Genomic DNA, 14,490 nt, shown 5'->3' with positions numbered 1-14,490 from the left:
AAACTACATTATTGTACTGTTTGAATTTTTCAACCATATGCTTAGTTTCCTAACCATATGCTTTATTAATTTTAGAAAGTAGGTAAGATGAATCTGTGATTCAATAGGTCCTAGCTTAAGTGAAATAAAAGACTTGTATTGGGGAATATTGCAAAGTTCACTTGGTTAACAGTAAAATAGACTCCATATATTAAGCACCTGCTGTGTTGAAGACATCATGTTAGGTGCTTTGCCTGCATTCCCATTTAATTTTCTCGATAATCACATGAAGTTTAAGCCTCACTTCCTTTTGTCTTTGCCGCCACAAATTCATGCCAAAATTTTTGTGCTGAGCCAGAAATCAAAGCCAGGCTTTGTTCCTTAAGCCTCCTGGGCCTTCAGGCCTCACCTTTAACTAGAACTTAGACAAAGCCAAAGACTTGAAAACCAGGGAGAAATGGCAGTCATTGAAATTATGTTAGATGGAAATGCTACTGCCTTGACTTTGTCTTTCCAGTCAACCAGGGATTAGATAGGAAGAAATAGGCAAGAAAGTGTAAAAAAAGGATTTAAGTCATATAAAAGACAAACTTGATCTTTGAAGATTCAAGGGCCTTGTTCCCAAAAGAGCTCTGTGGTTATGTTTTAAAGTGATAGATGCCCTTGGCCTGGGATTCATAGTGATTTTGGTGAGTGGTAGAGACTACATTGTGTCCAGAGATTAATCTCTGTGATTTTTGGGAACTTAAATCTTCATAGAATTTACTCCAAGCAATATTTTGAGCTATAGGCTTACTGTGGTTGTTTATAGAATATTAACTACTCGTCCTAAGGAATTAATCTGCTTCTTTAGTGAAAGTTGGTCTCCATTTCTCTGGGGTAGAGTTATTTACGTCAGTCAGTCAGTCTCTTGCACTTCCTGTCTCTCTCTTTTAAAAGAAGGTAATGTTTAGGAGAATTCCTTTAGCTAGAGAACCCAGTAGTCATTCCTCCATGACTTTTGCATGAGTGTGTTTTATTTATTTCTGTGTGGTAGTTCAGATACTGTAGCATGTGTCTTCCATGCTAACTTTCAGTCAGACCTGAGGTCAGTTCCTAACTTCGCCGTCTATTAACAATGTGACCTGGGCAAATGATTGAGCCTCTGTGATGATCAGTTTCCTTATCTCGAAATTATGTGTAATAACACCTGGTTCACATGATTGTAACCAAGGATGGGTTGAGTAGTGTGTTCAAAGTGCCTACACGTTGTCAGCGTTCAGTGAGATTTTGTTCCTTTTTTAATCTTTCTCCTCTGTTCACCCCCAGTGCTTTGGTTGGAGGTGTAAATTCTTACGTCAGCCTCTGAGGAGAGGAGTAAGGACATTGGTTTAGCCTCTGCCCCTGTCTGGTGATACACTTACTCATCCTTCAAGACACAGTTTGTGTGTACCCCCCCCACCTGCTAAACCTTTCTTCTGTGGGCAAGATTAGCTGCTCCTTGATTTAAAGCACTTTTTCCCTCTTCCTGGCATGTAGTAAGTGCTTGGTAGGCATTTGCTAGGTAGGGAGCTTCTGGACATGAGTGTGTGAGTGTGTTGTGGGGTGGTTTACAGAGCTTTACATTGAGCCTTGCAGTCTTGGAAGTTCAATTTAGTGCATTGATCTCAAGGTAGTAGAAACAGTGAAGTGTTAAGAGATGATTTTCACTTGATACCATTTGGTTGTAAGGGCAAAATGCTTTCAGCATTTAGACTAATTACATTTACAGAGTAGTTCTCCATTCTGCAAACATTATAGTGACTGGAAATATTTTGTTAGTGCTTATCGCGGGCCAGGCCCTGTGCTGATCATTTTATCTACATTTTCTCATTTAGTCTGCATATCTGCTTGGTAACTGATACTGTACTCATGATACAGAGGAGAAAACTGAGACTCTAATAAAGTAACTTGTCAAAGACTATATAGCTAGCAGTAATATAGCCTAGATTTGAATGTAATCTTATTCCACTGCTGGCTTTGAGATACCATATTATATAGCTTCCCTTTTCTGTATTATTAGGATAAGAAAGTTACATAGGTGGGCCAAGATGATTATAAAGGTCATTGTTTCTTGAAGATTTTCCCCATATTCTCTGTGTTTATAAAAGGACCAGTTGCTTGCGAGTTTGTGTCCTGCACTGTTCCATTCTTCACTGTTATTTCTGGTGGGAGGCAGTTATAAAATATGGATTCAATTTAGTTTTTTCTCCACACTAATATCTTTGTTGAGGAATAATTATGACTAAAGTACAGTGCAGTGAGGAGTAACCAAGTTTCTATTAAGTATTGCTCAAGCAGTGAGTAAGTCATTAAATTTGACTCTTGATGAATGTATAATGATTGCTTAATACTCGGCTGCCAGGAAAAACAGACACACACACCCACTCATCGTGGTAGGTATGCATGTGGATAAGTGTTGCTAGAGATAGTTGGAGGTATATTTTAATTGAGGAAGGGTTTTTTGTTTTGTCTTTTGTTTTGTGGAAGGAGGGAAAGGAACACTATGGTTTTATATTGTCATTTATTTGAGTTTATCCAAAAAGAAGAAATTTCTTATTTTCAAAATACAGAAGAATCAAATTTTAATTTAAAGAGATGAGGACATATTCTGGTTCAGAAAGTAAAACCTCCCTACTCTATGCCCTATCCGTTTTAGGAAATTTAAAATACAATCAGGTGATTATACCTGCCCCCTTTCCTTCCTTCCTCCCTGTCAAAATGGACATACGTACTTAATGGCACTGAATATTTATCAGACCTTCTGAGTGTATGATTCATGTTGAATTGGAGTCAGCATCCCCTTAAGAACACTAAATGGCTGCTTTGTCTCAGATTGGTATTTTACTAATGAAATGCGTTGGAGTTGAATTTAATCAACTGTGTATAATTGGGATTGTTCCTGTCCAGACATGCCTGTACATGACTTTGTAGAATAAAAAACATCTGACTCTGCAGTTTTTATTTGTTAAGGACAAAATTTCAGGAAACAACTTGGCCAAGGGCAAAACTGCAGTTCAACCAGAGACAAAAAGTTGGAAGGGGTAACTAGGTGAAATTTGTTTTGAGGGCGTGCCTCCCTAACACACCCATGCACACGTGCCCTAGTTGTAAAAGGTAAAAAGCTTTATGAATCTATAAGGCATGAAGCATTTGGTTCTACTCTGGGGATTAGGAAGGATTCTGGAAAAGGATCTTTGTAGCTGAGATCATAGGGAACAGCAGAGCAGAGCAAAAAGGCATCTGGGAGAGTAATGAGCTAGTATAGAGATGTGTTTGGACCTGCCAGGGGAAAGAGGACGGGGAGTGTCTTCATTTTAAAGTCTGTCACTGAAGGCCTTTCTTCTGAAGACCTAGGGATGATGAGGGAACTTACCTGGCTCTAGGTACTGTGTGCTCTGGCTCCTGTTTCAGCCCTGCTTCCCAAACCTCGGGGCTGGGCCTTCGGGAAGAGAGTTTATTTCTCTGTAATGCATGCCTGAGGCTGTGGCTACAGGGCAGCTATGGCCAGGAAGGGCCTTATTGAGAAGAGCTGATCCTGAGGCTGTGTCTCTTAGCTGCATCACTTACTTTCCATTCTTGCAGAACTGGTCACTGGTCTGGAACAAAAGCTTGATTGGTGTACTGATAATACCTTGGGGAAGCCAATATAAAGAATCTGCACCTTTAGCCTAGAAAATGGCATTATATTGAGCAAATAATGTGTGAATAGACCCTAGACAATCTTGGAACCCACCCTGGATAAACTCTCAGGAGTCCATGCGGTGTTATGTAAGGATTACTGTATTGCTACAGGCTTACTACCTACATCTCTTAGCCATGAACAAACAACATGGAATTTTTCTTGCATGAGGCTACATCTGTAAAAATAGCCATTTGTCTCCTCCCTTCCTTTCCTTTCTCAGACCTCTTTGCCCTCATTTTTCTCCAGAATTCTTTCTTTTACCCGAGTCTTTTATATTCAAGACAACTGGCATTGATTGTCACTGTTTTGCTTTTCTACTTGTTTCTTTCCCAGCCATCATCTTCCTTTCATCAAAGTCTCATGAATTTTGTTTTAAGTATAATCTTCAAATGAAATCACCAATTTCTGCTTAATGTTTAACTAATCATGTAACTTTAGTGCCTATTCAAAAAGAATAGTAATAGTTATAATATGCTCTTAGTGCATTTTGACACTGAGTAACAAATGACATGTCTAATGAATAGTGTGGCTGCTTGGATTGGATAATTATAGGTTTATCTAACTTGAGGAAAATTATATGCAGGCCAACTACATCCATTCAGATACTTTCTATGTTATATAAATATCAGAGCTGTTTAGTCTAAAAAGCAGCCTTTCCTTTAGTGAATAAAATTATTTAATTATCTAGGGTTTGCAACTCTTTTGTTTGAAAAAAACAAAATGAAACAGAAACTGTCTTTAAAGAGTGGGTTTAGTTCTATGGCTCTTCTTGGTCTAAGTAACACTTTAAAAGTTCTCCAGGTATTATTAGCAGTCAGTCCACAGTGTTTGACATAGTGCTGACCAGGATCACTGGGACAAGGCACACAGATTTGTAGGGGGATAGCCTTCATACTGGCATACTTACAGAAACAGTTATAATTTCATAATGTAAATCAGATCATCTGTGCCCTCTGGACTTCATTTACTGGGGCAGGGATGGGGGGCATATTTCAGCTAGTTATTGTATCAACTTCTTGGAACAGTTCCTTCTTCTCTCCCTCCTTCCCTCCCTCCCTCTCCCCTTCCTTCCTTCCTTCCTTCCTTCCTTCCTTCCTTCCTTCCTTCCTTCCTTCCTTCCTTCCTTCCTTCCTTCCTTCCTTCCTTCCTTCCTTCCTTCCTTCCTTCCTTCCTTCCTTCCTTCCTTCCTTCCTTCCTTCCTTCCTTCCTTCCTTCCTTCCTTCCTTCCTTCCTTCCTTCCTTCCTTCCTTCCTTCCTTCCTTCCTTCCTTCCTTCCTCCCTCCCTCCCTCCCTCCCTCCCTCCCTCCCTCCCTCCCTCCCTCCCTCCCTCCCTCCCTCCCTCCCTCCCTCCCTCCCTCCCTCCCTCCCTCCCTCCCTCTCTCCCTCTCTCCCTTCTGTGATTTATAATGTTTGTCACCCATACCTTCTCCTCTGTTTCCACCCGTTATTATAAGTCAGCCTTTTCCAACTCCAGTTCATTCCATATACTACGGCTAACTGAGTTCATCATCTTAATTCATGACTTGATTTAAAAATGACCTTCGTTTGGAAGCTTTTGGTCACTCTCACTGAGAATTAAACCCTGTCTCAACCTCTTAACTAGGCATTTAAGATCCCCATAAACTGACTCCAACCTAGTTTTCTAACATTATACAAGGGACGGTTTCTGAATTTGTGAGTGCAGTTTTCACAGAGACACCAGACTCTTCCCAGGACCCTTCCCTGTGCCTTTATTGCCTTGTAAGCGAATGTTCAAGTCTATCACAGGTTCATCTGAGTAACACAGCAAGGGTTGGTTATAATAAATAGATGACCGTCAAATGGCATGTAAAGAAGTGTGCATATGCCTAGACTCCCGAGCTGCTTGGCCAAGGAAGAGGCAGTCAGAGCCGTGGGTAACAGGAATGGTTCGGTCAGGGGGCGCTACTTAGAAGTATCTCTGCACGTAGGCCCGAGGGCTCCTCCCTTCCCCTTGGCCATGTCTCTGCCGCTGCCCGAGTGCGGCTGCTGCTTCCGTCTGCTGCTGCCAGTGCTCTTGGCCTGGTGCGGGTCTGACGTCTTAGCAGCCAGAGATGATTTAGTTATTCTTGTAGCTTCCAGTGGGTTATTTGGTTGCTTTTGTAACCCATCCAGTCAGCCTTGCTGATGTGAAATGTTACCTTCACCATTAAAATTTGGTAATCTTTGAAAAGGGGGAAAATCACTTTCTTCTGTTACCATCTTCCTATACTTAAGGAATTGGAAAAGCTTTTCCAGTTTTGATAGCATTTGAGTGGCATTGGCTGGTGTCCTACTTGGAACGATCACCAGGGAACTGAGAGCATCTCAGGGCCTTGACTTTCTCCCATCTGGAGAGTTTGTTCCCAAGTTATTCTTGGGTGAGTTGGAGGTGCCTGTCCTTCTCATCTTTGAGCACCTTTTAGCACAGGTGGGCAAGTGTGCAAACTGCAGATAGAAAGCCTGAGTTGGAGACCAGGTCTGCCATTCACTACTTCCGTGGCCTTGAGCAAGTTGCTTCAGCAGCTTACCTCATCGCAGTTTTCTCATATGTAAAGTAGAGATGAAACTCGCTATCTCCTAATGTTGCTGTGGGGTTTAATGTAGATATGTGTGCAAGGAATAATCTTGGTGCATAATGAAGTGCTTACTAATTCTTAGCAACAGCTATTATTGTATATTTTTTTCATCATTGTCCTTAACTTTCTAAGCTTTATCATCTGCACTGATCTTCTCTAATGCCAGGCTTGCAGAAAGGCGTGGTGCGGAAATACATTACTCTCTGGGATTGTCACTGTGAATATTGACATCTTGTGTAAATCTACCAAGCACTGGTTCCATCCTTTTTCCTGTGGAAAAACCACAATGAAAATATAATAGGAAAATGAGTTAATTATCACATGTCATTTTTACATTTTAATTCAATTGAATATCTGACGCAGAACAATTTACAGTTTGGCAAAGGACTAATTTTCAAATGTGTTAAATAATGTCCATATAAGAATATTGAAGGAAGAATTGTTACAATTCTTTGTTGAATCCCAAGAAGGCTAGGGCCACTTTCTTACTTTCAAATGGATTAAAATCTGTTTGGAGAAATGAGGCAAGTGCATATAAGAAGACAAGATTGTTTATGGTAAAAGTGCCAAGTATCAGGTGTAGTAGTTAAGGTAAATTAAGTGAAGGAAGAGAGCCTTCTAGGCTGGTATAGTTTCAAAGCAGGAAAGGCCTGTGTTCAGTCCTTGAAGGATGTGTAGGATAGAATTTGCTGTCAATTTTTAGGAAGGGCTTTCCTGCAGGAGAGGAGAATTTTGCAGCTGAGATTGTATACTGAGGAGTGAAGGAGCAGGGACCTTCTGGCTGGTCAGTGTGCATGTCTTTTCCCCGCCCCTCACTACTCCCACCCTCACAGACCTTTTTATTCAGCTGCCAGCTCCCTATGTGTTGATCCCTTTTTTCCTCCTGAATTCTTCAGGGATTTATTTGGTCTATTTGCCCTTTTTTCATGCAACACTGTGCCCTTCTTTCCTCACTGCAATCCTTTAGTAGGACGAGGCACAGATTCCCTGTGCCTTCCCTTGCCTGGTGTTTCTGAAACATGAACAAAAATCACAGCTTTGAAAGAGGTTAGAACTGCAGTAGGGGAATAAGTGTTAACAAGAAGCACAAGAAGTATCACAGAAGGAACCTTGAAGTAGCCATGGAGGGCTGCTACTTGATGTGGCCTTTCTCGTGGCCTCTCTTCCAGAACTGTTAGGGAGCCTCTTCCAGTTCCTGTCTTGGGTCTCTGTTCTCTAGCCCTTTTCTGCAGCAGGCCAAGACACGGACCTCAGCTACAAGTTACCTGACTGGGCATCACTTCCAGGTGTGGTGTGATTGTCAGTTTTCAGGACTAGCTGCCTGATCTCTTCTAGTGTTTTCCTTTTGTTGCCTAAGGCTGCATTATTCATCACTTAGGTTCTTCAGCCTGTCCCCACATCCTTGGGTCCTAGAGCCTCAGCTGAGGCTGCGTGTGAACCACAGATGGCCTCCAGAGAGTCTTCCCTTAGGCTTCATTCCATCAAACACTGACCCAGCCATCGCTTGTTTTCTCCTTGGCAGGAAAGGTCTCCTTGGCCTTGCGTTATTTGAAATTGCTGTCTGGTTCAAGTCTTGCTAGCATCCGTGGGACCTTGATAATGAGTACCATCATCCTATTTATTTTGCAGACTTTCATAGCACTCTTCATGCCAAAGTCACATTTCTGTGTACTTACAAAAATAATCTCATTTGGAAGCTAGTTGAAAAGCACTTAAGAACATTACCTTGCTTTTTCAATTTGCTAGTCACTTTTTATAGTCTCCTGTTCCTGTAGGTATTTTAATTTTTAAACTTAGTAAGCATAGTGGTTTCACACTCGGACTAATAGATAATTCCAATATCTGAAATATTTGTGGATCTGTTTCTGTTGATTCTTACCTTGATGGCTTGTTTTCTTGTGGGTTTTTTTTTAGGGTTTATAAGGTTTTATGTGTATGTGTTTTATTTTTTTCTTCTATGATCTGTGCATTAGCCTTCACAATTATTTGTAAGGATTATGTGAGGCCTAGGATGAAAGTCTCTTCTCCAGAGGGGAGTACCTGTGGGTAGTGGCCATGTAAGGCCACCTCACATCAAGATCAGAGCTCACGTTCCCTGGACCACTCAAGTGAGGGGAATCCGGGCTGCAAATCCAGGAGGGCTGGCTTGTGGCCACAATTTTTCAGAAGCAGGTTTGCTTTCTCTCCCTCTTCCCTCTGTTCCGCTGAGTGGCCAAGGCCAGCCTCCCTGCAGCCAGGAGGAGCAGGTGGGATGAATTCTGGCTCTTTACCTAGAGGAGTGGAGACCCAGCTGACTGGGGGAGGGGATGCGGCTTTAGCTCTCTGTGCTGTTTCTCTTTTTTGGTTTTCCCTAGATTTTGCCCTGATTGTTTCTGACTATCTCGTGCTCTTTTATTTTTAGGATTTCTTTCTTTCTTTCCTTTTTTTCTATTTATCCAGTCATTTCAGTTGCTTTCAACAGGAGGATTGGTCCACATACCCTAACCTACTAGAGGTGAAAATCTGCCTTATCTGATCTCTAATAATCCTGTGAGGTTTGTGTACAGATGTATGACAGGCTGCTTTCCCGGATAAGGAAACTAAGGCTGAAGGATGTGTAGGGACTGGGTCAAGATCACACAAGTAAGGCACAGCCTGGAACTCTTGAGTCTGAGGCTTCTTTTCTTTCCACCCACAACATTGCCTTTGAGCCTTCTTCTACTGGGCATATTCTTAGAATTTTGCATGAAGCAGCCATATGTTAAGGAGGTCTTTACAAAATATGTAATACCTTTACAAAATTGTTTAGACCATTGACTGACTATATATTATATTGGTGCAACTTTTTCCAGATATGGCATTTTAAATGGACAACAATAATTGCTTTCTTTTTCTTTCAGCTGAAGTGAGTAGCGAATACAGTATGGACAAGGCAATGGTTGAATTTGCTATGATGGATCGGGAACTAAACCATTATGTAAAAGCTGTTCAATCTATGATAAGTCATGTAAGTTTATACCATTTACCTGGATATATTTGGTTACAATTCACTGACCTAGAAATGGAAACATAAAAACAAAATTCTTCTCTCACCTTTCATAGTCCTTTATCCTTACTGTAGCAGCTATTGATTTCTTCTAAATTAGGAAGTTTATAGAATAGGAATCTTAAATATTTTCCTAGTTAGGCCACCTAGGTTTAATTAGGATATTACATCTGTTTTAGATTGTCTTATATTTTTTTGTCTTGATATTTTTAGTCTAAGCCTCCTTTGAATATGAATAGATTTTTATAAAATGCCAGAAGTTGCATAGCACTTGTTTTTATTGTTATTTTTGCTTAAGCATACAACTTAGACCAGGTTTAGTTACTCATTCTCCAGCTTTAACTAATATATAGCTATTGCAAAATTTGTAAGATCAGATTATATGGAAGAGTTTTAGAGCAAGTTTAAAAATAAAGAAGGTTGGCATTTCGTTTTTTCCAGAAGCTAAACTTATCTTTGTTGACTCCAGCTGTCACAGGAACAACACATAAAACTTAGCAACATCCTTTTCAGTAGTACTGTGTTGAGTAAGAAATGAGCAATATGATTGCAGTAATGTTTCTGAGAAGTCCTTTGTCCTCTGAGCAGTGGAAACTCCCCTTTGAACTGATTTCATATACCTGTGTAATAGGGTGTCTTGTACTTCTGGTTTCTTTATTTGCCTTTTCTAATATCTGTGGGAAAATTCAAAAATCAAATATTTTACAATGTAGAATACAACTATTCAGTTGAAGATAAAATTTAAAATATGGTGTAATACTTAAACCATACTTAAATGAGCATTACTTAGTTACACGTTCATAATTATATAAAGTTTTCCTGTGTTTTCAAAAAAAAGTTCTAATGTTTTTTTCTGGTTTAAGAATTTTTGCTTTTTTTAATGGTTTATATTCATTAAGTGCAATATTTGTGACTAACTAAAGAATGTCCCCTTATATCCAACTAATAAACTCATTCAGCTTATGAAATTCTGATGTTTCTAGTGATTGAGGTTATTGGTCCTGGTACTATGAATATTTCTTTCATAGGAAAATATGAAAATGACGTCATGTTGGGGCATTTGAAACTGGATTACAAAGTGCTTAGACCAGAGGTTTTCAACTCCAGCAGGACTCTAGAACCAGCCAGTCGCTACTTTAAAGAGATTCTGATTTCATTGGTCTGGAGCAGGGTTGAGCAACAGTATTTTTTAAAAAACTCATTCTAATATGCATCCAGGGTTGAAGACCACTGACTTTATGGAATAGTGTGTTTGCTACCGAAGGTCAGAGTTAGGCCTATTGTATAGATAAATCCTGCTTTGACTCTTATATTCTACAGAGGTTATTTGATAGGCCTTTCTGTATCTTTACTTAGGTGTTGTGCAAATGTAACAGCCCCGTGTACATTATAGATAAGAAAACAGATTAAAGAACTTAAGATGGATTTTTTTCCTATAAAACTCTAGGATTCACAGATGCTCAAGGTATTTTTACATAAAGAATCCAACTTTTCTCCCTTTAAAAAACTGAGTCACTCAGTTTTAAAAAAAGACAAGCCCTCTCTCACCCACATTCTATAGTTCACAGCATTCTTTCATCTTGAGCCCTCTTGCCATTACCCCCACCCTGCTAAACAGGAAAGGTGACACTCTGAGTTTTATCCCACTTTTCAGTCCTCTCCTTACCCTAGACTGTAGAGCAACTTAGATTTAGTGATTCTAATGCTTGTCAGGAAACTCCCTTGTCTTTCATAAGGGGAGAAAACATGCTTATTGTCCTTTTCTGATGCAAAGTTTTGCTCTCTATATAGGCTTGATACAAGACCAAGTAATAGCAACTCATAATTTTATAATGTTTCTAAAACCTGAAAGTATATAGGGTCGTAGTGGGTTATGATCATTATTTAGAAGAAAATATCTTACACTCTCTTTATGTATTCTACATGCTTGAAGTTATGGATATTGCTATCTTATTGCTTGTTTTGGTGAGGGATAAAAGGTGAACAACAGCTTGATAGGGGCCAGAATGGTAGAATTCTTTAGAAATAGCAGTGGTCTAGTGATCAGAAAGTCTTCTAGCCCTAGTTCTTCTATTTTGTAACTTAAGACTCTGGGTCAAGAAACTTAACCTTTGGAACCTTATGTTCCCCATTTATAAAATTCTTGGCCTGCCTGTTCCACAAGATTATTGTGTGAATTAGATTACGTACTGTGTATCAAACGCTTTGACATTCATAAAATTTGATGGAGATATAAGATACTGTGTTATTGCAAACCCATATTTCCAAACATATTTCCAAACATATTCCTTAGATAGAAAGAACAAGATATTTTTTAAAGACAAGTACTTTGCTTGCTTGGGTCAAAGCTTTGAAACAGAACTTCTTTTGGGCTTTGACCTGTTGGTATCCAAAAATGATGTAGGATTAGATATAAGCTTGTTTTGGTGTTAAGTTATGATATGAGGTGTTCATGACCTCTAAGATGAAATTGTTTTAAAATCAGATTATTCAGAAAGAATACAGATAATAGGAAGCTGTATGTGTCCCATTTAAGTTTTGTTCTGTCAGAGACTTTTAGAACTACAGCACTTCCATTACTATAACATTTGCCAGAATTCTGATCCACTGTGTCATCTTACTGTTTATGAATTTTCATATAGTCATAGAAAACTAAAAAAAAAAAATTAATCACCAAAGAGCATTAAAGTTTTTTAATTTAAATATAAGTCTTTCTCCTATTCTTTTCCACACCTCTGGAAGGGTGTTAGGTGTTCACTTTGGAACCTTCCATGTGCAGCTCAATGTACCAACAATCCTTCGGAAGCCCCTTTGGCGTGCAGCAGCTTCAGATCGCCTTTCTCTGTCCTTGGAGAAAATAGGGCTACTATGTTCTAAGATGCCTGAAGACTTGATTTGGAACCAGTATTTATTTCTGTGCTCTGAAATTTTTTAAAAAAGGGCTTTGTTCCAGCTAGTTTGCAGAGGGAGTATTATGCAGTGGGCACTAAAAAAAATTTCCAGACAAGTCTATAAGTCATTTAGAAAATCTCTCAGCATAGATAGGTTATATACCTGTCACCGTGCTTTAAAACATTCCTGTCAAACCACAGAGAGTTCTGTATGAGCTCTTTGAAGACGTTCAGTCATGAGACCACATATGTGATGAAAGCGTTTTGAAAGCTGTAAAATGGCTCACGGATGCACCACGGCACAGTTACTTCTTTTATCTCTGTTACTGCCAGGGAGAAACTTGGTTTCAAGTTGAGAGAAGAGTGATGTTCTGAACATTCAACTTTTGATCACCTCATGTTCTTTCCCTTAATTTCTAAGCTTTTATTGTTTGAGTGTATTGAAGGAGTGCCATTGGCTGGATTTTTTGCTCTCAAATATTTATTGAATAAATATTTACTAAACATACGTGCCAGGTACTTCCAGGGGCAAGAAACAGAAGGTCTGTTACCAAAGCCCACGGGACTCCCACCTTCAGGATGTCTGAAGTCTAGACAGGAAGACAAATGTTTAACAAAGAAAAAAACAGATATTATAATGACTATTGTGTGTACCACAGAGGGAAAATAGGGTGTTCAAGGAGAGTTACTAACTTGGGGTTCGGGAGACTTTTTTCTGAAGAAGTGATACTTAGTGTACAGTGAAAGTCAGATGAGCCTGAACATGGTGATCATGACATATAATTTCTCTGTGTGACTTTTGCATGAAGTGGAAGCATCCTTTTTCTGATTGTCTTGATGTCAAAGTTTCAGAGTGCCTTCATCAAGCCCAATCAAACCTTGAGAAAGCAGGCCAGAGAGAGCCTACTTCTATATATGGAAAGTTTAAAGTATATAGAGTAGTTGAATGATTTACCTAGGGTTGGTCACTGATTCCTTCATTCAAATACGAGTACCTACTGTGTGCCAGCACCTGTGCTTAGTGATCCAAGTCATGGTGACAGCAGATTTAAGAATAAGTGCATTACTGGTATTGTGCTTCTCAAGCCATTTCACTAGTAAAATAGGGGTAATCCCTCTTAAGGAATAAACAGTACAGTGTACTGAGTAAACAGTGGTAATACTGTATATTTCTGACTCAGTATTTATGTGATTGTTTTAAACTGAAGTCCCATCTTGTGGTTTCAGATTCCAGGGGGTGGGTACCAGTTTAATTCAAGGAATCCTCAAATCCATTTTCAGGTATGTGTTTTTCAAATAAGAGATGATAAAGAGTTCCAGTCGCTATCGGGGAGTGGTCCAACTTTTTTACAATCTCAATTCTCATAGTGCAAAGGGATGGGTGCCACAAAGCTAAATGACAAATGGCTTGACAGGTCAGATTAGTTACATATTATTAGCAGTCAGTGGTAAAATATACATCCTCTGTGATTTTCGGTGAGCAGTCTAGTCCTGGAGTTCAGCAAAAGTAACTGAAGCTTGAGATTCACATTATACTTTGGTGTTAATTTTATCATGATACCTAAGTGTGTAATTTTACTTAACAAACTTTAAATTTTAAAAGAATTGGCAGATTTTACCTATATGTTGTTCTTTTAGAATATGCCGCATCCACAGGTTAATTTATTGGAAAATGCAGACCACTGGTATTTTCTTTACTTTCTTCTACTGCTGTCTTCTGTGCTGTGTGCAATTTTAAATCAGATTGGTGCCACATATATATATTTTTTAAGATGGTGTTTTATAACAGTTCCTACTGAAAGCCTGGGAGGGAGAATATTTCTTCTTAACCTAATAGGAACAATTAGGTGCTAGGTTGGTTTACTTGTGTTGTTCCTTATGAATCTTCTCATGGGTGTGCCCTGTGTACTGTGGTTTTTACTTAATTAGGTAGCCTGCACATTTTATCTCACTTTTAAGATATTGAGAGTTAGAAAGGTGGAAATATACCTCACCTCATTTAAGCTGTTGAAACCAATACAATCTCAGATATAATAAAAGAATGATGTGGGTCAAAGGTGTAGGTTACCTCAGTCTTGTCATCATGCAACTAGTTTAGAATGTTTTTGACATTATCATTTCCCTATGCTTCCTCACCCTTCACCCTTCACCCTTCAGCTGGTAAGCATTGCCTTTTGTAAATCTTATTTCAAGTTACCTTAACATCCACTACTTTGACATGAAATCTTATGGGGTATCTTGCAAGTTGGGAGTTACATTTTAGTTAAACAAGATTTAGGGACCACGTTTCACTTAGAAAGCTAATTTATATAGTAT

At 39.2% G+C, this 14,490-nt stretch overlaps 1 protein-coding gene across 5 annotated transcripts in view; it reads left to right on the top strand.

Moving 5' to 3' along the window:
• Positions 1-14,490, top strand: part of NSMCE2 (NSE2 (MMS21) homolog, SMC5-SMC6 complex SUMO ligase) — a 208,962-nt gene that overhangs the window by 42,291 nt on the left and 152,181 nt on the right. For all 5 annotated transcript variants that reach the window (XR_008996168.1, XR_008996166.1, XR_008996167.1 and 2 more), the window contains exon 3: positions 9,138-9,244. Coding sequence is in view for 2 of the 5 variants with exons in the window: in XM_057497746.1 (XP_057353729.1) it covers positions 9,138-9,244 (107 nt within the window). In the remaining 3 variants the exon portion in view is untranslated. The remainder of the gene's footprint in view (positions 1-9,137; positions 9,245-14,490) is intronic.

This window comes from Manis pentadactyla, chromosome 3, assembly GCF_030020395.1.
Source record: "Manis pentadactyla isolate mManPen7 chromosome 3, mManPen7.hap1, whole genome shotgun sequence".
Lineage (NCBI taxonomy): Eukaryota > Metazoa > Chordata > Mammalia > Pholidota > Manidae > Manis > Manis pentadactyla.
This window is presented reverse-complemented; position numbering and strand designations above follow the sequence as displayed.